At 43.6% G+C, this 25,822-nt stretch overlaps 1 protein-coding gene across 2 annotated transcripts in view; it reads left to right on the top strand.

Annotated features, from left to right (window-relative positions):
• Positions 1 to 25,240, top strand: part of LOC138786005 (ras-related protein Rab-8A) — a 93,060-nt gene extending 67,820 nt beyond the window's left edge. For both annotated transcript variants that reach the window (XM_069962597.1, XM_069962596.1), the window contains 2 exons: positions 6,447 to 6,497; positions 20,954 to 25,240. In XM_069962597.1, coding sequence (XP_069818698.1) covers positions 6,447 to 6,497; positions 20,954 to 21,046 — 144 coding nt within the window. In that variant the 3' untranslated portion in view covers positions 21,047 to 25,240. The remainder of the gene's footprint in view (positions 1 to 6,446; positions 6,498 to 20,953) is intronic.
• Positions 25,241 to 25,822: the final 582 nt, after the last annotated feature.

The following is a 25,822-nucleotide window of genomic DNA, read 5'->3' as shown; positions in this document are numbered from 1 at the left end:
AGGTGGAGATACAGGTCTGGATAGAGTCCCTTGTGATCTGATTTTTAACCCTTTAAGGACGTGGCCCATTTTCGTTTTTACGTTTTCGGTTTTTCCTCCTTGTGTTTAAAAGGTCATAGCACTTGCATTTTTCCACCTAGAAACCCACATGACCCCTTATTTTTTGCGTCACTAATTGTACTTTGCAATTACAGGCTGAATTTTTGCATAAAGTACACTGCGAAACCAGAAAAAAATTCAAAGTGTGGTGAAATTGAAAAAAAAAAACGCATTTCTTTTATTTGGGGGAAATGTGTTTTTACGCCATTCGCCCTGGGGTAAAACTGACTTGTTATGCATGTTCCTCAAGTTGTTACGATTAAAACGATATATAACATGTATAACTTATATTGTATCTGATGGCCTGTAAAAAATTCAAACCGTTGTTAACCAATATAAGTTCCTTAAAATCGCTCCATTCCCAGGCTTATAGCGCTTTTATCCTTTGGTCTATGGGGCTGTGCGAGGTGTCATTTCTTGCGCCATGATGTGATCTTTCTATCGGTACCTTGATTGCCCATATACGTCTTTTTGATCGCTTTTTATTACATTTTTTCTGGATTTGATGCGACCAAAAATGTGCAATTTTGCACTTTGGGATTTTTTTGCGCTGACGCAGTTTACCGTACGAGATCAGGAATGTGATTAATTAATAGTTCGGGCGATTACGCACGCGGCGATACCAAACATGTTTATTTATTTATTTATTTGTTTACTTTTATTTAAAACCTGGGAAAAGGGGGGTGATTCAGACTTTTATTAGGGGAGGGGGCTTTTTACTATTAACAACACTTTATTTATTTTTTTTTACACATATACTAGAAGCCCCCCTGGGGGACTTCTAGTATATACACTTGGATCTCTCATTGAGATCTCTGCAGCATAGATATGCTGCAGAGATCCATGAGATCGGCACTCGTTTGCTTTCGGCTGCTGCAGCCGAAAACGAACGAGTGCCGGGCCGAGGACGGCGCCATCTTGGACGCGTCCCCGGCCGGCATCAGTAACTGAGATCGCTCCTCCGGGACAAGGTCCCGGAGGAGCGATCTCCCCCACTAGACCCCAGGGAAACGTTGCCTCCAGTAATCGGAGGCAGCTGTCAACTTTGACAGCTGCCTCCGATTAGCTAATTAGCGGGCACGGCGATCAGACCGTGCCCGCTAATAGCAGCGGTCCCGGGCTACTCGCGGCACCCGGGATCGCGGCACTTCACCGCGCGGCGGCCCCGCTTTGAAGTGCAAGTGCGGACATATGACGTACCGGTACGTCATATGTCCTTAAGAGGTTAAGAAGGCTTTTATTCAGCCTCCAATGACACACTCTAGTCGGGGTATCAAGGTCCGCCAGTTCAATCCAGACCGAACCATGGTCCGACCAGGAAATAGGTTCAATCTGAGCTCTCCGAAGTAGGCGGACTGTGGAAACGTTACCAAAAAAATAATCAATACGGGAGTGGGTTCTGTGTGGGTGGGAATAGAAGGTAAAAGTTTTCTCCGTGGGGTGGTCCAGCCTCCAAAGATCATACAATTTGTGAAGACGGATCAGCTTACGGAATTCGACCGATAATCTAGCCTGAGCAGCAGATAATTGCCTACCCGAGACTGACTGCCGATCATTAGTATCTGAGAAGGGTAAATTAAAGTCCCCGCCCAGGACTCTTACAGCCGGAGGATATTTTGCAAGCCGGGATAACACCCCACGGAGAAACGGAATTTGGGCTCTGTTAGGCGCGTATAAATTACAAAAAATAATAGGTTTCCCCCATAACATCCCCTCTACTATTACGAACCGCCCCCCTGGATCGATGTAGGAAGAGGTGACTTGGATAGGACAGTGGCAGGAGAACAGGATGGCCACACCAGCCGTCTTATTGTTCCTAGTGGCCGAATAGGCGGCTGGAAATGCATGACGGGCAAAACGAAGGAAGCAGTGGAGTCAAAGTGGGTCTCTTGCAAGAAGACTACATCAGCTCTTAGAGTGCGCATTTCTCTGAGGACAAGACGGCGTTTAGAATTGGTGTTTAGGCCTTTAATATTTAGAGAGACACAATTAACCATTGGACCAGATAAAAGGAGAGAACACTCTTATGACATGACTTACCACACCACTGGTAAGGAAGCGCCTAGGATGAACAGTCTTCCTCCGAGTAAACAGGATCTGCAGGAAGGAACAAAAGGGAAAAGAAGACAAGGGAACACAAACCTTCAACGACAGATAAACCCAACAGGGGGTGGTGGCACAAGACCAAGAACCTAGACAATTAATGTCACGGTGGGGGCAACAATTTCTCAGAATCCGGGCCCATTCCCAGATAATCGAATAAAACCATCATAACAGAATAGAGACAGCCCCAAAGGCGGAGGAGGAAAGACCAATATGGCATCAACACAATCAATAAAGCAAACATGCAGAACGCATCCACACAGCTGTGTATACAGTGGGAAAACAAAAAGTAGGCCCAATTTGAACATCAGAGAAACCCCATAGCAAACTTTCTCGCTCAGGTGAAAGTATCAATTAAATATAGAACAGGAGGATACTTAGGCGGAAACATCCGCAGAGAAAGTCACCCCAGTCTCAGGTGGGAGGATTCCCAGGAGAGCCCGTCGGAGGCGAGGTGGAAGCAGGTCGTCCATGCCTACGTTTGTGGCGCACCGACTCCCAAACAGGCGGTAACGGAGGCGGAGGGGGATCCAGGGTCCAGTCTGTAATCTTCGGGACTGGGATGTCTAAAGCTTCGCAAAACTTAGGAAGATCAAGTAGGTTTCTCAGTACAGCAGAGCGTCCATCCTTCCTAGCGGTAAGGGCAAATAGAAAGTTCCACTTATAAGGGATTTCATAGTCCCGTAGAGCAGCAAGGAGGGGACGTAATAGGCGTCTCTTCTGTAGCGTAATCCAGGAGAGGTCTGGAAACAGCTGGATAGCCGCTCCGTCAAAGTCAAGATCTTTTAGCGCCCGAGATCTGGCCATAATCGCCTCCTTTATGGTGTAATCCTGTAGACAACAAATGACATCTCTCGGAGGGCCAGAAGTAGGGCGAGGCCTAAGAGCTCTGTGGGCCCTGTCAAATTTTATCTTGTGGGAGGAGGGTTCACCCAGGATAGTGTTGAACAAACCCTCCAGAGAGTCCATTAGGTCCTCATCACGAGTCGCCTCCGGGAGACCCCTAATCCTAATGTTATTTCGCCGTCCCCTATTATCAAGATCCTCAAGATGGCGCGGCATACCCTCAAGTGTGACCGTTTGAGAGCTAATGGTGGACTGCAAAGCCTTCTATATTCCCTTGTATTATCATGTTCTTCCTCAAGGGACTCGACTTTATATCTTTTCTAACCGCAGCTATTTCTGTTTTGAACGTGTCTTTGATATCTGTAAGAAGAGAATGAAATTCGTTCTTGGTGGGAAGTTGAGAAAGCATATGATGAATATTATGGGAACTACCCCCAGCACATGAGACATCTGAGTCCGATTCAGTGTGGTAGGGCCAGCCATGCTCAGAGTCCGCAGGGTCCCTATTGGAAGGGGGCTGGCGTTTGCAGAGGCTTGGGTCGCTTCCCTGCTCTTTTTATCCCCCCTTTGCGGCTTAGTCCGCAGGGTCCCTATTGCAAGGGGGCTGGCGTAGGCAGAGGCTTGGGTCGCTTCCCTGCTCTTTTTATTCCCCCTTTGCGGCTTAGGCACTGCGGCCATGGTAGAATGAAGGAGCCAAGTGCCACTCACTTTAGGGATAGAAGCCCCGTCCCCAGCACCCCCCGTTGGATCTGAGGGGGTTTGTGTAGCAAGGTCTGAAGGTAGGGGATTTGTGCTGGGCGACTTGGGGGGGCGACTTGGGCAACTGGGGTGGGAAGGGTTAAAGCACAGGGCTGCAGTCTCTCCTCTCCCTCACCTCCGATCCAAGATGGTGCCGGCACTTCCGGGTACGGAGCCTCCTGCGCCTGCCGGCTGTCTGCTGGGCCAGGGGGGATAGTCCACTCGGCGGTCGGGGGCCACAAGGTGGCAAACTGTGAGCCCTCACCGCCGTACGTGTCAGCCGGGTGGCCGGATGAGGAGAGGCCGCTGGCGGATGCCGGCTCGGGACTGCGTCTTCCCCTCACTCCTGGTAAGGTACCGGTCCAGCGTATGGGGGCGCCTCCGGGGGCCGCCGGTTGATGTGGGGGGTCTCGGGGTCCTCCTGACAGTTTTGCCCGTCAGCAGGGCAGGTATAGGCTATATAGGGCCGCTAATATAGCTGTGTGGAGCGGGAGCTCTGCAGGCGTGCGACCGCTCACATCAGTGGTTCGCTCCGCCCCCGGGCTTGCAGCCTTTTTAAACAGCTCATCAGCAAGTGAGCTAACATGCTGAACCCCACTATACTGATATTTGTGGCCTATCCTGAGGATATGTTATGTTTTTAAAGATTGAATAACCACTTTAGGCCACAATCCCACATGCATGCAAATGCATCTTAGTCCCAGCAACATTGTGTAACTGCTGGAGACTAGCAATGGATAGCTTTCAAGCACATGTGTTGCACGCATGTGGGAATGTGGCCTTAAAGGGGTTGGCTATCTTATAGCTGTTTTTAAATAAAATAGCATTGTTAAAAAATATTGGATTTACTGCCTCTGTCCTGTATAATAAAACTTTACCCCTGTTGTCCCTCATTATAGCGGCCAGCTAGACAGCTTTCCTCCCACAGAAGTGCACTGCCTCTAAAAAACAGGCACAGTGGAGAATAGGGTTACAGCGTCGCTGCAGTTACTCGAGCTGTACAGCGGGAACGGGGGCGCAGTGATCATGCTGTACAGCTCGAGTAACTGCAGCAACGTAGTCACCTCTGCCCCAGTCACAGTTACCAGCTGCAGCCAGTCACCCACTTCTAAATTATATAATCTATACAGACTATAATTTAGACGTGGGTGACTAGCTGCAGCTAGGGAGCCCTGCTGCAGTCAGGCAGGAGTTAACCCTGCCCGACTCCTGCTGGCAGTGTCCCATACCCTCTGAGCAGGGTCTCCATTGAAAAAGAAAATAAACCGCCTTCTTCTAAGGCTTCCAGCGCAGACAGTGTCTGTACTTTGCTGCCTGCGCCAGGAAGATGACAGAGGAGATACACAGCTGCCGGGAATAGGTGATGGTGACAGTGGTTTATTTATTTTTGGCGCTAATATCGATTGCCACATATGGTGGGCATGCGGCCATATTTGAGCTCCACCTACCGTATGCAGCGTCCAATATCCGGCATATATCATGACAGATTTTCCGGGGTTCAAAAGGTGTCTTATGCGCCGGAAAATATGGTAAGTTGTATAACTTTCTGACATCAGTTGATTTAAAAACAATTTGGAGTACCCCCATTAACTAATTTGAGATGGGAATACCCCTTTAACTTAAAAAGAACCTATCATCTTAATTTAACTGTCCCTGTAATAAAAGTTTTTCTTTCCCTAATTCTATTTATAAAGATACAGACTGCCTTTGCAGTCTGTATCTTACACTTTACCAAATCCTTCATAGAGGTGTTTTAAGGCCGGGCGCCGCCATCTTGATGACGTCACTTGAGTTCCAGTGGTGCGTTCAACCATCGGAACGCAAGCTACTTCATCAGGATGGCGCCCGGCCTTACTGTACCGCTACAGAGAAGTAGGTAAAATATAAGATACAGACTGCAAAGGCAGTCTGTATCTTTATAAACATGAAGATACAGACTGCTTTTGCAATCTGTATCTTATACTTTACCTACTCCTCTGTAGCAGTGCAGAAAGGCGGGGCGCCATCTTGTTAAAGCATTGCAAAAGCATTCTGTATCTTCATGTTTATGAAGATACAGACTGCCTTTGCAGTCTGTATCTTATATTTTACCTACTCCTCTGTAGTGGTGCAGTAAGGCCGGGCGCCATCCTGATGAAGTCACTTGCGTTCCGAAAGTGGAACGCAAGTGACATCATCAAGATGGCGGTGCCCCGCCTTACTACATCGCTAGGAAGGATTAGGTAAAGTCATTAGGCAAAGGCAGTCTGTATCTTCATGAGTAAACTAATAGGGTCAGTTAGGACAGACATACACAGCGATCTCATGCTGTATAGCGCGAGATCACTGTGTATTAACAGAGCGGCGGGCATAGGCCCATGGGAGCCCTTCCTGCCGCTCTGCATGCGGGGAGTTTCCTGTCACGCGCCGAATTTTGAAAAGAGACGGCGCATGACAGTGAAGGAAAATTTGAATAAATTAAAAACGCGACCAATAAATTAATGAATTATATTTACAAATATTGTTTGAAAATTAAATGAAACTATGAAAAAAAAGAAAAAAAAATTAATAGTCTGATTGGTTCTCTTTAAAAACGAAAGCGCTCAAATTTTCTTTTTTATTGTTAGTCACATTGTTGAATGAGTTATGTATATTTTATCGTATTGTTATTTCTGTTGTAGGCGTTTTTGACTTTGGCGCGGGACATCAAAGCAAAAATGGACAAGAAAATGGTAAGATAAAGTATATTTTAAGGCTTGGTGTGATGTGTGTAAAATATTTGACGGTTTTCTAAGGGCTGTATTACACGGCCCGATCAATAATGTTATCGAGCGTTGATCTGCTAGATCGGCACTCATTTACAGAGCCTATTACTTAGCTCAACCATTGCTTAACCATGCCTTAAAAGTGTGAAATAATAAAGTTTACACATATTTGTCCATGCTCTCCGGTGCTTCTGTCCACTCCCCGATAAAATGGGGGTTGTAGTTCTGCATCCTGGAGCACCACTGGTTGTTGAAAACATTCCGTATTAATCTGCCACCCTCCCAAATGCTTACCTCTCCTGGCCCCTGCTGTGCTCTGACTTCTTCTGGTCAGATCTGGATAATGTGTAAAGTAGGCATAGCTGATCGCACTGCTCTGTATTACACAGGAATTGGGCTGGAAAATGTTAGTTCTTAAGGCAGAATCTGGGGAGGGGGGACTCCATTACAGGTATTCTACAATCGTGTTCAGTGTGAAACATTGAACATGTGAGCGCTGGTGTTGCACAAAAATTTACACCTGTCCCAGAGCAGGTGTAAATTTGTGCCTGGTTCACGCCTGTTTCCAGGCGCAAACCTTTGATAACTGACACGTGGGAGGAAGCCACATCTCCTCTGCCATGCCTCCCCTGCCTGCCCATCAGGAGAGTAAGGGAAAAGGGGAGAATCTGCCACTTTTCCATGGTGTATGCCAGCAGTGCATCTTGATCAATCTCAATTATATGGTAAATAATAAAACACTGTATAAAACTGGTACAGAGAAGGAGTTGGGGGTATCGGTGGATCATAAACTTAACTTAAGTGGTCAGTGCTAGGCAGCATCCACCAAGGCTAATAAAATCTTCGGATGCATCAAAAGAGGCATAGATGCTAAACATAAGAACATAATTTTGCCTCTGTAGAGATCAATATTTAGACCACATATAGAATATTGTGTACACATGTACAGAATATTGTGTTTTGGGCACTGAATTGGAGCAAGTATGAAGAAAGTAGATTAAGGACCGTATTACAAGGCCCGATCAATATAGTAAACGAGTTCTGATCTGCTAGATCAGTGCTTGTTTACTAAGCATATTACATGGCTTGATTAGCAATCGTTAGCTATGTCTATGCAGCCCTTGCTTTAAAAGTGTAATAATAAAGTTCATATGTTACCTTTTCACGCTCCCCGAAGCCACCGGTGCAACTTCAGAGCCAGTCTCTGAAGTGACAGGCCGCTCAGCGAATCACTGACCACAGCAATCCCGGTCAGTGATTGGCTGAGAGGTTTAAAATTAAAGAAAAACTAACACACAAGAAAGAACAGGAGTCGCTATATAGTGTAGTATTTTCAAGGAGGTGGATAATCCAATCAATGTAAAGGGAGCTATGCACTAACCTTGGGTGGTTGTGCTGTATAGGAACAACACTATCAACAGCATAGTGTGACTCCGCAGCCTGGTTTGTGGTCCTTTACCTTCAGCACCCATCAAAGAGTTCCTGGTAGAGCTCGAAACAATATCCAACCTTGTACCAACAACAACCACTTGTATCACTGGCGCAGGAGTGAGCAGGCTTGGGATATCAGCAGCAACTTTTATTGTTATTAAAACTGAGTGACACATTTCCATACTGAACTGGCATCTTCTTTAGGCTCTGGCAGTATATACTGCTTTTATATAACATACCTTTTTACAGGCTTATGGGTATCTCAAAAAACATGGAATGGGTTTGGGTTAACATGAACCATCATCTGGCCACATTATGAATCCTCATTCACATACATACGACCAAAGAGGACAATTACCGCTTTGGCAACCAGGACGCTCTCATCAATAACTATAAAAAAATAATAGATGCATAAAGAAGGACTATATAATACAATTAGTATGCAAGTCCAAACAAAGGTGTTTATATGTTAAAACAATTTCCTGCAAGGAAGTCTATTAAAGAGTCCACTTTTTGTAAAGGTGTTACCGTCCTTTTGTGTTACCATCCACCTTGTTGCTTCTGCAGCGACATTCAAATTGCTTCACTAACACACTGTGTACATCTATCTATCTATCTATCTATCTATCAACACATAAAATGTATAAAAGACAAATTTCTTATAAACATACATATAAAAAAATAAAACCAACAATCATGGTGTCAATTCTAGTGCTTTATTTAGTCCTTCTGGCACCAAGGTTTTTAACTTAAAATTCCAAAAAGCCTTATTTTTTTTTTTTTTATTAAGGGTTCTTATATTTTCCTTCCAGCCTATTGTTCAATTGGCATTCCCTGATTTTACCAAAATCCCTGTCATGCCTCTCAGCCACGAGTCTGGGTACGCTTTGCTTCATGTATCCACTATTAGCATTTTTTCATGAATCCTTTTTCTCTCTCTATTTTCGCTTCTCCAGGGGCTTTTTCTTTTCATAAGCGGCTAGGGGCCAGGATATTTTTCAGGCTTTTCAAAGTATAGTTTTTGCAGTTGTGCCTATATTGACTGAATGGCACGATTTTTTTTTTTTTTTTTTTTATAAATCCATTACACGTAGTGGGCACTACAAAAATTTAAAAAGCTGTTTGTGTCCACTTGCTTAAAGTGTGTTTCATAATCACTCCTCCATTTTGAGCTGAAATCTCTAGATCTAAAAAGACAATTCTTTGTCTAAATGCACAGTGGACTGGAGTTCCCAGGTGTTATGGTTTAAACTCTCAGTAAACTTGCATGCTGACTTCCTCTCCAAATCAGGAAAACATCAACAATATATGTCTTATAATAGAGAATGTGTGACCTAAAATACAGGAACCTTTAATGTATTGGAACTCAAACCCACCCATAGATTAGCATAACTGGGCGCAGTCCAAGTCCCTATTGCGGTTCCCTGCATCTGATGGTATATGATGTCCTCATACATAAATGAGAATGAGATCCAGGAGCCCAGCGTATGTTCTGAAGTAGTAAGGCAGTGCTGTGGAGGCCTGGGAAGAGGTAAATAGAGCTTTGTTTATTATATTCCTCCCTGCCCCTGCCTGCTGGAAAATTATCATTTCTTCCAAACTTCTCTTTACCTGACGAAAGTTCATATTTCTTGAAAAAATAAAAAAAAAAAAACGGCCAGGAGTAGAGAATTTTTTTTAATAAGGCTTTGTTCAAAAAAATGGCATCTTTGTTAAAATGGTGGTATTTTTTTTTTATGATTTACACAACTGCGGTAAAACAGCACCATTAATGTAGCAATTTCACCAAAATTGATGCAAAAACACATCACCAAACAAAACACCATGTGTGAACACAGCAGTAGAAACATAGACAATTGGAGAAAATGACCACCTGGTCCATCTAGCCCGCTCTATAACAGTCTGCAGCAGAGCAGACCAAGATGTTTATTTTAACCTCACCACATAAAGGTGTCTGGCTAGAATAAGACCGTTCAATAATTATTGTCACTACATACATTAAATGAAATGTCAGACAGCCATTGTAAAGTTTGATCGGTCAACAATGCCTGGATCCTCACTCAGTCTGTTTTATTGCAGACGATGAGCTCAGAACCCATTAGAGGAGATGTTTTCTATTATAGTCTATGGAGCCTGTTACTTACAACATGATGTATTGGGACTCAAACCCACCCATAGATTAGAGTTAGATTTAGAGTTATGATTTAGCCGTCAGTGGAGGTCTGAGCACTAAGGGCTGAATTACACAGCCCAATCACTAATGTATGCTAACGCCAGCTTCGATAATTGTGCAGTATAGAAATAATATAAATATATATATATATATATATATATATATATATACAGCCCTTGCTTTAAAAGTTTAAAGTTATAAACTTTATACCTATCTGTCCATGCTCCCAGTGTTCTTCTTGCTTCTGCCTGCAGCTGCCCCTGGAACTTCAGATAGGGGCAAGAACAAGAAGGAGCAAGAACATCGGGGAGCGTTAACAGGTATGCATAAATGTTGTTATTTTATCTACAGAGCCATTGGCTTTGCATGGCTATTACACAGTGATGTGCGCCCAAAAGCTGATGATTTTTAGGTAGGAAAAAACTACAAAGATCAGCCGATGGTCATTTCATCAGCTGATCGTTGTCTTTGAATCAGCCTGAGTTGGCAGATTATCGCTCCATGTAATAGGGCCCCAATACTTCAACGGATCAAAACTTCTGACATGTCTGCAGCAGTTCTGGGGGAATTAATGTTGGGCCTAGAGCTCCTAAACAGAAAGGCCTGCCTCCTGCTCTGGGGCCCATCATCAGAAAGGAAAGGGGAGGGGCCCACCGAGAGTTTCCTGGTTCCCCATGGACCAGTGTGAGCCTGCCTCTAATGGCCTAAAAAAGTAAAATGCCATTTACCAAATGATGTTTACATAAAGTAGACATATTGTAAATGGGAATTTTTAGCTGTAAAACATGAATACAGCCTATGGCTGATTAGCAGTGGCTGTATGATTGCTTTCCAGGACTCCCTAGGGCTGCATCCAACTTAAAGGACAACTCCCGCGGGACCCCAAAAAAAACAAAAACACAGACACACACAGACACCATACTCACCATCTCTCCGGTGACGATCGCCACTCGATTCGCCCGCCGTCCGCCTCTCCGTCGCCGCCGTCCGCCATCCAGCGATGTCTCCAACTTCCGGTCCAGGGGATGGAAAAGGCTGCCAGTGCGCTTGCGCACCGGCAGCCTTTTCATTGGCTGGAGCGCATCACATGGCTTCCAGCAAGCTCAGCCAATCAGGGCTGAGCAAGCTGGAAGCCATGTGATGCGCTCCAGCCAATGAAAAGGCTGCTGGTGCGCATGTGCACCAGCAGCCTTTTCATCCCCATTCACTTTGCATGAAGACGCCGAGGAGGAAGAAGACCCGGACCGCCCCTCGGCTCTGACGTCGTCGTCACCAGATGCCGCCCCGGAGAAGAGGACCGTGACGATCGTAATAGCTAATGTATACATTCCTTAACTTCCGGGGTGGGGGGTCGGGGGTCCGAAAGTGGGGGAAGGGGGCCAGGCCGGGTATTTAACCACATTACAAAGTTATATAACTTTGTAATGTGTGTTAAATGAGCAAAAAAAAATTTTTGTGGGAGTTGTCCTTTAAGCAGCCATCACTAGTCAAATGCCACACATTCTGGTTCGGACTAACCCGAGCATTTTGGAAGTCTGCTCAACTATAACAAACTGTAATCAAAATAGATACAAGTCAGCTCACCACTGATTGTGGAGGACACGTTCATTTAAACGGGTGCACGGATCCAACAGTAGCCAGCTGTTAATTCATGAAGCAGAAGGAACATAGGTGGTGGTTTCAGCACTCCAAAACAGTTAAAATCCAAAAATCCTTTTTTAAATATCCTTGTTTAAAATAGTACAACTTATTTTGCTGGTTAAGGTCAACATGTTTTACGCACATGCACGCATAATCATGATCTAATGAGTATAGACATAAACACATGTTAAAAACAAACAGCAACCAATATAAAAGTACCGTGCAAAAGCATCAAAGTCGGACATGATTGGTCACGGTAGACACCGAAAGGGTTATTTCAATCAATCTGCTATGTTTTTACATGTATCAATAGCACTCCCACAAGAAGCATGCATGCCACAAGACAATGGATTACGCAATGCAATGTGAATGGTTACAAGCGGCATGTTACTATACTTCTATTCCCTACCATTAGTCTTCTGCAGTCTGTGTGATAAAATGTAGGACATGTAAATTGAAATATGTAGGTTGTACTATTGGAAAAATAAAAGAGGTGAACATATAACAGATATCAAAAAACGAAATGTTTCCAGATGCCCAGGTGTAACAAAACATTTTCTTGAGGTACATCGTGGCAACATCTCATCTTTCGTATTCTATGGGATGAAACTAATACATAAGACCCATAGAGGTGGCAATCGTCAAAGCTTTCAGCTTTATAAGTGGGCATCGGATGCGATTAGATACTTAGGTATTCAGCTGACCCCAGCTGATCTCAGTTCTCTGTATCAGTTCATCAGGTCTTCACACTTTTTACCCTTCTAACATTTTACCCAGAATCCTTTTTTTTTTTTTTTTTTTCTTCAATGCTTGCGGATTCTTCATTCCCTTGCCTCTGTTCAAACGCGATTCATATTGGGACACGAACCCGCCCATATTCGTAAGACCTTTCTCACCAGACCTAAAGTTCTTGGAGCTTTTGGGCTACCGGACATTAAAAAAAATATTACCTGGCCATTCACCTTTCCCACTGGTGTAGGAATAGTGTGAGGAGTCCAATCGTACACGGGCGTTCCCCTGCAAGGGATTGCATGGATAATTCTTACTTATCTCACTGAGATTAAATACCATCCCACTGTAGGTCCTACGCTTGCTGCATGCTCGGAGGGGGTGATAAGGTGTCATTTTATCCTGACTTCATCTGCAGTGGTAGCCAAGAATTTACTCCCAGCCTAACCAATAGGGTTTTCCAGGATTCCCTGTGATTGGGGAAGTTTATAGCGCAGCACTTCCTACACAACACTTGGCTTTCCTCAGTGGACCTGACTGCTTTGACTGCTGAGACATTTCCTGACTTTATTACCTTTCCCTACCCCTTACACGGGTCATCTCACTCCATTTGAGGAGCTCTGCTCTGAAAAAGAGCCTCTCCGACACATCCTATCTGTTACTTACCAGCTACTGTCTGCGACACCTGCAGACCCCCCCCCCCCATCCGGACTATATTTTAAAGTGGATAACCGACTTGGGGATAAGCCTTACTGACTAACAGGGATCATGCATTTACTGCCTGGTACACCAGTCATCCATTAGCTCCAAATTCCAAGAAGCAGATTATAAAATCCTATCCCAGTGGAATAAGGTGCCTACCAAACTTAATGCAATTATTCCCTAGGTAGCTCCAACTTGTTGGAGATGCTTGGCTACCAAAGGCAATTTCCTACATATGTTCTGGAGCTGCCCAAAGCTCAGTCATTTCTGGGTGGCAATAGTAAGAGTGATTTAAGACAGTCACTGATCTTACGATGCGCATGGGCCCTGAGCTGTTCCTTCTCCATCACTGCGAGATCACTCTGGAGGCTTATAAATACTTGCTGCTTCGTTTTCTGATGATGGCAGTTCGTGCATGTATCCCCTTGTGCTGAAAGCAGCTAAATCCACCTTCCATTTTACTATGGCTGTCTAAGGTCAATGACCTGATGCAAATGGAAGATTTAAAGGACAACTCCCGCGGGACACCCCCCCCCCCCCCCAAAAAAAAACACAAAAAAAAAAAACACAGACACCATACTCACCATCCCTCCGGTGACTATCGCCACTCCATTCGCCCGCCGTCCGCCTCACAGTCACCTGCGTCCGCCGTCCAGTGATGTCTCTTACTTCCGGGTCCATGGGAGACAAAAGGCTGCCAGTTCGCTTGCGCAGCGGCAGCCTTTTCATTGGCTGGAGCGCATCACATGGCTTCCAGCAAGCTCAGCCAATCAGGGCTGAGCAAGCTGGAAGCCATGTGATGCGCTCCAGCCAATGAAAAGGCTGCTGGTGCGCATGTGCACCAGCAGCCTTTTCTCTCCCATTCACTTTCAATGAAGACGCCGAGGAGGAAGAAGACCCGGACCGCCCCCTGGCTCTGACGTCGTCATCACCAGATGCCGCCCGGGAGAAGAGGACCGTGACGATCGTAATAGGTAATGCATACATTCTTTAACTTCCGGGGGGGGGGGGGGGGGGGGGGTCGGAAAGTGGGGGAAGGAGGCCAGACCGGGTATTTAACCACATTACAAAGTTATATAACTTTGTAATGTGTGTTAAATAAGCCAAAACATTTTTTTGTGGGAGTTGTCCTTTAACCTCCAGTGTTGGTGGCACATCCAAACTATTCCACTCTACCTGGCTGCCATGGATGCAGTTTCAGGAATCAGATGCCTATAGGGAACTGTTAAGATCCACTGCTTAGACTCCTGGGGAACCGCACTACAGTCACTACTACACCCCCCCCCCCCCTTTTCTTTCTCTTTATTTTCCTTCTGCTTTTTTTGGATATCCTTGATACCCCTTCTTCTTTTCTCTCTTTCTCTTCCTCTTGTACTGTTCTTACTCTGCTATACCTCAGTGTATGGCTATCTTTGTCATGTAAATGTTGGACAATATCGGTAGGCTTCTGCTACTGTGTAGTCTGATTCGGATCTCTGCGTTTTTTTTTTTGTATTGTCTTTGCTTGATTGTAGTTAGGAGATGTTTCATGTGTTTGTGGCCTGGCTGTGCTATGTTGGTGGGGGCCATTGCTGTGTATTGTCTAACAAGTGTGTAAAAATTAAAGAATTTAAAAAAATATGGAGGTTTGTGATTTACTTCTATGTCTTCCCAACTTTATCAGCTGCTGTATGTCCTACAGGAAGTGGCGTATTCTTTTCAGTCTGATACAATGCTCTCTGCTGACATCTCTGTCCAAGACAGGAACTGTTCAGCGCAGCAGAGGTTTTCTATGGGGATTTGCTGCTGCTCTGGAGAGTTCCTGTCTCTGACAGAGATGTCAGCAGAAAGCACTGTCAGACTGAAAAGAAAACAACATTTTCTGCAGGGCATCCAGTAGCTGATATGCATGAGAAGACTTAAGATTTTTAATTAGATGTAAATTACAAATCTCTATAACTTTCTTAAACCATTTATTTTTAAGAAAAAGATTGATCTTCTGTATCACTATATGTATTGAGACCATTCTACATCCACATTTATATATGTTACAAGTATTAACATCACCACTAGCTCATTAGTGATCTCTGGTTTCTTGTTCAGAACATTTATTATTATGTGCTCTTTCTCATGTGCTCATATATTCATCAAATAAAACAAAAGAGATGTAGGGCATTAAGAGACAAGTTGGGTCTAAATATACAAAAATATAAAATAGAAAGTAAAAGACAAATGGTAGGGAATAGAAGTATAGTTACGTCACTTGTAACCATTTACATTGCATTTTCCATCGTCAAAATTTTTTTTAAAAACCAGAGAATTTCAAAATTCCCTTTTATTATTATTTTTTTTGCTAAATTTTGGAGCTTTTCACAAATTATTGCTAAAAATATGAACCAGTATTAATCCCTAACATAAAGTAAAATGTGTCATGAAAAACCTTTCTCAGAATTATGTGATTAAGTGGAAGCATCATAAAAGTTTTTAAATTCACCTATTTATCACCTGTGTGAACACTGCACATGAGCTGGATCGTTAAGGCACCTGTGCAGTGTTTAGACAGGTGATGAATAGGAAAAATCCTGCCTGGGGCATTTATAGTGATGAGGAGGGCGGGGAGGAGGGATGGAAGGGTGCTGCAAGCCTAGGGCATTCATTTTAGGCCACTCCAATTCGACACAGAGCTGCAAGTTTTGAAGTTGTTTTTTTAGGACAATAGCAGCATCACCTGCCGAACGGACCCCAGGACAGGTCTTGGATTTAAAGCACTAACCCTCTCCCTCCCCCCGGGCGGCCATCAGATCCAAGATGGCCGCCTCCATGAAAATGAAAAAATGATCAAAGCCCCATGCTCTCCGCCACCGGAGGTAGCGGAGAGCATGGGGCAGTGGTCCCGGAACAGGCGATCAGCGGTATATACTATATACCGCTGACCGCCTGTTCCCAGTGCAGGGAAGCACTTTTTATCCCCTGTCACCATAAATGATTGGTGACTGGATAAAAAGTGTCAGTGTGTCCCCCCCAAGTCGCCCCCCACCCCCCCAGTCACCCCCCTTTCCCATTATACTTGCCTGATCCAGGGGGGTCCTCCCTCCTCTGCGTCCAGGCTGGTTCTGAAGTGCGCATGCGCTCCAGAAGCAGCCAACTCTGAAAATTTGGTCTCTGTCACTGAACTATGATTACTGTGATAGAAAATTTCACAGTAATCATAGTAATACAGTGAAAATGAATGTGTAAAAGTACAATAAGTGAAAAACATACAAAAAAATAAAACACACTTTTTATTATAGTAATAATTGCAGTTTACTCCCAAATTACCCCTAACCCCCCCAGATTACCCGTAGCCACCGCAAATTGCCTGTAACCGCCCAAGGTTGTCCGTAATCACGCCAGATTACACGTTACCACCGCACATTGCCCGTTACCACCGCACGTTGCCCGTTACCACCGCACATTGCCTCTAACCACTGCACGTTGCCAGTGACCCCCTCCAGATTGTCCGTAATCACCCTAGATTGCCTGTAACCGCCCCAAATTGCCTGTACCCACCCCAGATTACCTATAAGCACTTCAGTTTATCCGTAACCAGATTGTCCGTAATCACCCCAGATTGTCTGTAACCCCCCCAGGTTGTCTGTTAGCACTGCATATTGCCCGTAACCACCGCAGGTTGCGCATAACCACCCCAGGTTGCCCGTAATCATGCCAGATTACATGTAACTCCCTAGATTGCACACAACCACCGCACGTCGCCTCTGACCACCGCACGTCGCCTCTGACCACCGCAGGTTGCCACTGGCCACCGCAGGTTGCCACTGACAAACGCAGGTTGCCTCTGACCACCGCACGTTGCCTCTAATCAGCTTAAATTGCCAATGACCCCCTCCAGATTGCCCGTAACCACGCCAGATTACAGGTACCCACCTCAGATTACCTATAAGCACTTCAGTTTATCCGTAACCGCCCCATGTTTCCCGTAACCACAGCAGGTTGCCTGTAACCACCCTAGATTGTCTCTAACCACAGCAGGTTGTCCGTAACCACCCCACGTTGCCCGTAACCACCCCAAGTTGCCTGTAACCACAGCAGGTTGCCCCTAACCACCCCAGGTTGTCCGTATCCACCCCAGATTACCCGTAACCACCCCAGGTTGCCCATCACCACCTCCAGATTACCCGGAACCACCCCAGGCTGTCCGTAACCACCCCGCATTACCTGTAATATAATTTTTTAAATTTTATTTTAGTAACTACCCTTTTCTAATAACTATTACTAGCTGCGGTTTTGCTCCAGCAAATTGGTACTCCCTTCCTTCTGAGCCCCTCTGTGTGCCCATACAGTGGTTTATGCCCACATATGGGGTACCGTTGTACTCAGGAGAACCTGCGTTACAGATTTTGGCATATATTTTTCCTCCTGTTCCTTGTGAAATTTAGAAATTTCAAACTAAAGCGACATATTATTAGAAAAATTTGAGTTTTTCATTTTTACTGGCCAATTTTTAATACTTTCCTCCAATACCTGTGGGGTCAAAATGTTTGCCACACCCCAAGATAAATTCATGAGGGGTGCACTTTCCAAAATGGGGTGACTTTTGGGGGGATTCTATTCTGCTGACACTACAGGGGCTCTGCAAACGCACCTGGCGCTCAGAAACTTCTTCAGAAAAATCTGAACTGAAAATGCTAATTGGCGCTCCTTCCCTTCTGAGCCCTCCTGTGTGCCCATATAGTGGTTTATGCCCACAAATGGGGTATCGTTCTACTCAGGAGTACCTGCGTTACAGATTTTGGGGTGAATTTTCTCTCCTGTTCCTTGTGAAATTGATAAATTTCAAACTAAAGGAAAATATTATTGGAAAAATTTGAGTTTTTAATTTTTACTGTCTAATTTTGAATACTTTCCTTTAATACCTGTGGGGTCAAAATGGTCACCACACCCCAAAATGAATTCTTTGAGGGGTGTACTTTCCAAAATGGGGTGACTTATGGCGAGATTTTACTCCGCTGGCACTACAGGGGCACTGCAAACGCACCTGGCACTCAGAAAAATCTTCCGCAACATCTGCATTGAAAAAGCTAATTGGCCCTTCTTTCCTTCTGAGCCCCGCTGTGTGCCCATGCAGTGGTTTATGCCCACATATGAGGTACCTTTTTACTCAGGAGAACCTGCGTTACAAATTTTGGGGTACTTTTTCTCTCATGTTCCTTTTGAAAATGAGAAACTTTAATATAAACGTATATATTATTGGAAAATTTCTATTTTCCATTTTTTCCGGCCTAATTGTGAATACTTTCCTCCAGCCCCTGTAGGGTTAAAATGCTCATTATACCCCAAGATTAATTCTTTAAGAAGTCTAGTTTCCAAAATGGGGTCACCTATGGGGGTTTCCAGTATACAAGCCTCCTAAATCAACTTAAAAAAAGAACTGGTCCCTAAAAAAATCAGTTTTGGAAACTTTCACGAAAATGTGGTAATTTGCTGATTAATTTCTAAGCCCCATAACACCCTCAGGCTATGTTCACACTACGTAAGAGACCGGCCGTTCCGTGACCCCAGCCGGGTCATGGAACGGCCGGTTTCTGGCCGGATCATCTCGGCCGGTACTTAAGTACCGTCCGGATGATCCTTCCGGCCGCAGAGCTCTGATGCAGGTGCATCAGGGCGCCCGCATCAGAGCTTCCTATAGCGCTCAGTGAAGCGAGCGGCTGGAGCCGCTCACTTCACTGTGTGAACTGACACGTCTTTCTGCGGATTGAATTCACTGAATTTCGGCTGCAGAAAACTGACATGTCAGTTGTTTGCGGCGGCATATGGGATCCCGGCCGGAGCGCACACGATGTGTGTACGCTCCGGCCGGGATCCCATAGAACAACAGGCATTGTTCCACCGCGGTAAAAGTACGGCCGTTGTTGCCATCGGCAACAACGGCCGTACTTTTACGTAGTGTGAACATAGCCTAAAAAAGTAAAATATGTTTATGAAATGAAGCCAGAATAAAGAGGACACATTGGTAATGTGACTTAGTAACTAATTTATGTGATACGACTTTCTTTTTTTAGAAGCAGAGAATTTCAAAGTTCATAAAATGCTAATTTTTTTAAATTTCTCATGATATTTTGATGTTTTTCACAAAAACACACAAAGTAGTGACCAAATTTTGCCACTAATATAAAGTGCCATATGTGACGAAAAAACTATCTCAGAATCGCTAGCATACGTTAAAGCATCACTGAGCTATAAGCGCATAAAGTGAGACAGGTCAGATTTTGAAAAATGAGCCTGGTCATTAACCTCTTAAGGACATAGGACGTACCGGTACGTCCTATGTCCTCACTTGCACTTCAAAGCGGGGCCGCGCGGCGGCCCCGCTTTGAAGTGCCGCGATCCCGAGTGCCGCGTGTAGCCCGGGACCGCCGCGCCCGCTAATTAGCTAATCGGAGGCAGCTGTCAAAGTTGACAGCTGCCTCCGATTACCGGAGGCAACGTTTCCCTGGTGTCTAGTGGGGGAGATCGCTCCTCCGGGACCTTGTCCCGGAGGAGCGATCTCCGTTACTGATGCCGGCCGGGGACGCGTCCAAGATGGCGCCGTCCTCGGCTCGGCACTCGTTTACTTCCGGCTGCAGCAGCCGAAAGCAAACGAGTGCCGATCTCATGGATCTCTGCAGCATATCTATGCTGCAGAGATCTCAATGAGAGATCCAAGTGTATATACTAGAAGTCCCCCAGGGGGGCTTCTAGTATATGTGTAAAAAAAAAAAAAAAAGTGTTGTTAATAGTAAAAAGCCCCCTCCCCTAATAAAAGTCTGAATCACCCCCCTTTTCCCAGGTTTTAAATAAAAGTAAACAAATAAATAAATAAATAAACATGTTTGCTATCGCCGCGTGCGTAATCGCCCGAACTATTAATTAATCACATTCCTGATCTCGTACGGTAAACGGCGTCAGCGCAAAAAAATCCCAAAGTGCAAAATTGCGCATTTTTGGTCGCATCAAATCCAGAAAAAATGTAATAAAAAGCGATCAAAAAGACGTATATGGGCAATCAAGGTACCGATAGAAAGATCACATCATGGCGCAAAAAATGACACCTCGCACAGCCCCATAGACCAAAGGATAAAAGCGCTATAAGCCTGGGAATGGAGCGATTTTAAGGAACGTATATTGGTTAACAACGGTTTGAATTTTTTACAGGCCATCAGATACAATATAAGTTATACATGTTATATATCGTTTTAATCGTAACGACTTGAGGAACATGCATAACAAGTCAGTTTTACCCCAGGGTGAATGGCGTAAAAACACATTTCCCCCAAATAAAAGAAATGCGTTTTTTTTTTCAATTTCACCACACTTCGAATTTTTTTCTGGTTTCGCAGTGTACTTTATGCAAAAATTCAGCCTGTAATTGCAAAGTACAATTAGTGACGCAAAAATTAAGGGGTCATGTGGGTTTCTAGGTGGAAAAATGCAAGTGCTATGACCTTTTAAACACAAGGAGGAAAAACCGAAAACGTAAAAACGAAAATGGGCCATGTCCTTAAAGGGTTAAGGCCCAAATAGGCTTAGTCTTGAAGGGGTTAAACATAAGCTACAATTGGGATCATGCTACATCCACAGTTGTTTAAGATTTTGTTGTGTTGTAGATTGGTTAGTAATTCGAAGTATCACAGTTTCCAGTTGTGTTTTTTTTATTTTTTTTTATTTTTTATTATTATTATTTGAGGTAACTACAGATTAAGATATTTAACATGTTCTTTTCTTTCAGGAAGGAAATAGTTCACAAGGCAGTAACCAAGGAGTCAAAATTACCCAAGAACAGCAAAAGAAGAGCAGTTTTTTTCGATGTGTTCTTCTGTGAGGAAAATTGCCTTAAGGAGTACTTTGCTCCATCAAATCGGACTATGCCTATATCTTTAAACCTAGATCCTTAAAGCACCAGCTCTGCCATACTTTGGCAACCTTAAGAGACAAGCTTTGTCTAACTTAGTAACTGTTTCACCTACCAGTTCTGTTTGTGCATTTCTTTATCATCTGATTACTGTTTTTGTTTTCTTTTTTGGGTTGGGGGTGCAGAGTTAAACCCCAGGCTATCTTCTTTATATTAAATTTCAGACCCAGTGTTTAGAATTCCAGGCATTCATACAGAGCTATATCTTCTTCCATGTTTTTTTGACGAACCTCAAAATGTGGTCCTTAATCTGCACATAATGTAAACATGATATACTGTATAAACCACACAGGGAGACAAAAATGTTTGGGTGTGTTTCATATCTACACATGTACATATGTTTGTATAAATGTGCACCTTCAGATTGCATTCCAGTATGAGTCTTCCTTGTTGGATCAAATGGTAAAACCAAAATCATTGTGTTTTGCTTTAATTTCAAGTTGGATTTGTGTAATTTATGTACATGTTTAGTTGTCTTATTTCTTTCTACCTACTGCAACCTTTCTATATTTTCCACTTTAGGATGGATACATAACTTTCCAGGTGTTATTTAATGAAATTTCCACCCAAAACGTGTCTTAGAGAGGAGACTTTGTCAAGTCTTTCAAAAAATGCAGCTGAATGGAATAGAACAATGCTAACACCTGAAGTTTCTAACTGAGAAATCTTTTGGCTGCTGCTCTAGCTTCATTTTCATTTCATTTTCATTTTGTATGTTTTCATTGAAAAAGCTCTTTAATTATTTCTTTGTTCCTATTATACAACGTAAATGTGTTTATTGAAGAGTAAATCATTTGCATCTCCAAATCTTTGAAAACCACGTTGTGTAGTTAGTGGAGTTTGTAGACATAGTGGAACATGGTTGATTTGATTCTCATGTGTGATGTATTCATCTTAAAGTATACCTGTGATTATGCACATCTGTCCCAATCTGCATGCAGTTGTTTGTGCTGCCAGAAAATTGTGTTGCTATGGCTTCCGTCCAGGTTGGGTCAGTAATGTGCATAAGCCCTATTGAATCAAATAAGGGCTTGTGTTCAGAACCCACACAGCTTGGGTGTATCCATGGTCCATCTGTATAATAACAGGTACGTTTTGATGATACTAAGTTGCTACCAGACACATCCTTGAAACGGTATTGTCATTTCAAGTAACTTTTGAAACTTCTTCAGCCATTTCAGAAGTTACTGATGACACTAACTCCCAAGACCCTCTGTGACCCCCAGTTACAGCTGGGGGTAGATCGGACTCATTTGTTTCATAGACTGTGGTAGAGTAAACAAGTCAGATTTGACAGCTGGTAAATTAAGTGCCCTGCTGTATGCCCTCTCCGGCTGTGTGGTGGCATGGCTTCGAGTCTCAGGAGTAAGAGCTGGTGCAATTGGTAATGTTTCACATGTCTGAAGATAAAAGTGTAAAAAGTTTACTTTTGATAGTAACTTATGTAATTTTAATGAATTATTACTTTACTGTGCACGATTTTTAGTTAGAAGCCTTAGTGCCACATTTCCAAGCAGGAGTCCTTTTAAAACGACCTGCTTGTTAAAGGGGTTTTTTGATTTTAAAAATACTTGTCTCCTATCCACAGGATAGGGGACAAGTTTAAGATCGCAGGGGATCTGACCTTCGTGCCACGGGGATCTCTCTATCTGCCACTCAACTCCTTTGTTTGAGTCACTCCATTAATTCTCTATGGAGCCTTTGGAGAGAGTAAAGTATAGCACTTGACTCTTGCCATAGAGAATGAATTTAGAACAAAGTAGCTGGGTCACCGATACAGAGATCCCCAAGGGGCACAAAGGTTAGACCCCTGCATTCTCAAACTTGTCCCCTATACTGTAGATAGGGGGCAAGTATTTTTAAACCCCTTTAATAGGGTTCCAGGCATGCCTTTATTATTATTAAGTGCCTAGGGAGTGTTCTCCAGCATGGTAGGAGTCAAGATAAGTCTAGTCAATGTCCTCTTTTATACTGCCCCATGGCCCGCTTGCTCCACCTACTTTGTTTGACTGAGAGCGACTATACAAACAAGACATTTTGTGTGTTTCATTTTGAAAGTAGATTTGGAGGGATGTGTTTATTACTTTGTGACAGAAGTGGATCTTGTGGACGTACAGCTCATAACACAAGGCAGTTTTGTATCTATTTCATAGTTGAATTCCTGGTTGTTGTAAAAGAGAACACAAATAAATTGGAAGGCACTCTTAATATACATATATTTGTTTTGTGTTACCCTGTCATATTGAAGTCACAGTACACCGGTGAATCTTTTCATCATCTGCTCTGTCCAGGTGTAATGCCTTGAGAAGCATGGTGTATGAGCCTATTCATCTGCAGGACAACTGGTATGGAGAATTTTCACCAAGCAGCCTGCATCAGACCTAATGATTGCATCAACTGTTATCCTCTTTTAAAAAATAAAAATCTTAATCTTGACTTAAAGTAAATCTGTACTGGCATGTAGCCACCCCCAAAAAGCCAGAAAGTTGTACAGGTCCTCATGCTGTGTCCAGTTCGGAAGGTTGGCCTTTCGGTTCCGGTATTTTGGAAAAAAGTTTTACCATATATCTGTGGTGAGTCAATGTGGCATGGCCTAGAGCATCTGTGACCAAGACCTGCAGCGCCTCTCTTCCCGTGTCCATCTGGTGCCGGTATTTGGGAGAAAAAGACTGGACACAGTGTGAGGACTTGTACTAGCGGTTTGGGGGTGGCTTCACTCTTATTACAGATTTGCTTTAAATTGTGTCATACACATGTACTGGGCATCATGTGATACAATTGGTTGTCTTCATCTAGCATTCACTTATTTAAAGTTTCTGTAGCTCTTCTATTAAATTAATCTATTATTTTTCAAGCCTATGCTTTTGCTGATCCAACTGAAGGAAGAATACTCTGCTTTTTGAGAACGCTTAGTTGCTCCAAATCAAACTTAGATCAGTTGCTGAGTTGGCAACAATGAAACTATACATTTCACCATTTAAGTCTTCTATCGCAAAACAAAAATCTAGGTTAACATGGACATACTATATTTAAAGTGGAGCTCTCAGCAGCCCTTTATTGCCTAAACTAAAGTCCGTTCACAATAGGGTACCTTACCTTTAATTCATAGATACCACTCTTATTGCAGCTCACTTCTCCAGCATCAAGATATAGGTGTAATATTATGGAAATTAGGAGATAAATTCGCACAGGATGTTTTCCTGGGCTGCAAAAATCCAGCACACTTTGACCCCTTCACTCTAACCCCCCCCAGGCCAACCATTATATGCCCACAGACTTTAGACTGACAGGTAAAAGTCTGTTCTTTCAGCCTGGCCTAGCTCAGTGCAACCGTTTGTGACGTCACCAGCATCAGGTTTGCTCTGATGTGCTCTTTACAGTTTGAGGCCATTGGGAGAAATGTGCTTGCGTTGACTGACTAGTGTCACTAGAGGCAGCCAAGAAAAGCACAGATCACAGTTTAAAAAGAGCAGTTCTGAGTGCATGTGCCACTGGTCATGTCACAAACACTTGCGCTTGGTTAGAAGTGCATCGATCTGGGTCGCTTCTCATGAATATAGAGGCTGTGTTCTTCAGTGACAGCACTCTGGCATTCATTGCTGTAGAGCGCCTGTTGAGTATTCAAAAGAAAGGTCGGGTGGATTGGTGCACTAAGGGCTGTAATCCCACCCCCAGTGCACCAAATTGCATAATTTACTTATTCAATAAAGTGTAATGTACCCAAATCACCTCCATTCTCGGCAGCCCCAGCCCTATAGGAACATAACAGCAGGTCTTCTAACCTGCTGTTGGTTTCCCTTTAGGGAACATAATTAATACTAATATCTTGTTTTTAGGAGAGGTTTCTGGTGTCATACAGTTGCCTCAGATACAAGACTGTCCTCTCCCCCAACAAAACAAAATATAATGCATTATTAAAATCAGGCTTTAAGACAAGGTTTTGTGACAAAGAAAACAAACAAGGCGCAATGGCTTATGTTTACAATTAACATGTTTACATTTTATACATTGTTGGAATTATCCCTTCATGCTCTGTAATTCTTTGTAACGGCAACTACAGTAAACAAATCCATGTTAAACTTTCAGAAGAATTTATCATTTATTGTTAGCATTGTTGAAATCTTATTAGCTTAAAGTTCCAAGATATGTGATTTAAAGACAGTCAGTGATCCTATCCAATGTTCTGCTCTTCTCATACTGATTAGGGCTGGTAGACCACCAGGCTTCATGGTAAGCTGATCACACAAAGTCAGTTGCTTGGTCCCTTGTCTAATAACATTTTTTGTCCACCTCATATGTACAGTAAATAACCTAAACACCATAAATCTTGCTTGACTTTATACTGCAAAGTCCTTCACAAAATGCATAATACAGAGCTACTTATGTCCATGCTGTTCATTCCATATAATTTTGTAGTGCCATAGCTTCAGACTCTCATTAACAATCACTCTAGTCCTATGTGTTTCCTGTATATTCATCAGGGACAATTATTTCATGGATCATGCAGTGATGGCAAATAACGCAGGAATATGGTGTATGTGGCACTGATGTCAGTTACTAAGTGTTCTGCACCATTTCCGTGTTATTAGCAGTTTAATCCTTGCTGATAAAGCGTTAATCCTTTAATCCATGCTAATTAGGCGTTTTGGTGCATTGGGGGTAGGCTTACTGTACATCAGTACACTT

Source organism: Dendropsophus ebraccatus, chromosome 3 (assembly GCF_027789765.1).
Source record: "Dendropsophus ebraccatus isolate aDenEbr1 chromosome 3, aDenEbr1.pat, whole genome shotgun sequence".
In the NCBI taxonomy this organism is placed as follows: domain Eukaryota; kingdom Metazoa; phylum Chordata; class Amphibia; order Anura; family Hylidae; genus Dendropsophus; species Dendropsophus ebraccatus.
This window is presented reverse-complemented; position numbering and strand designations above follow the sequence as displayed.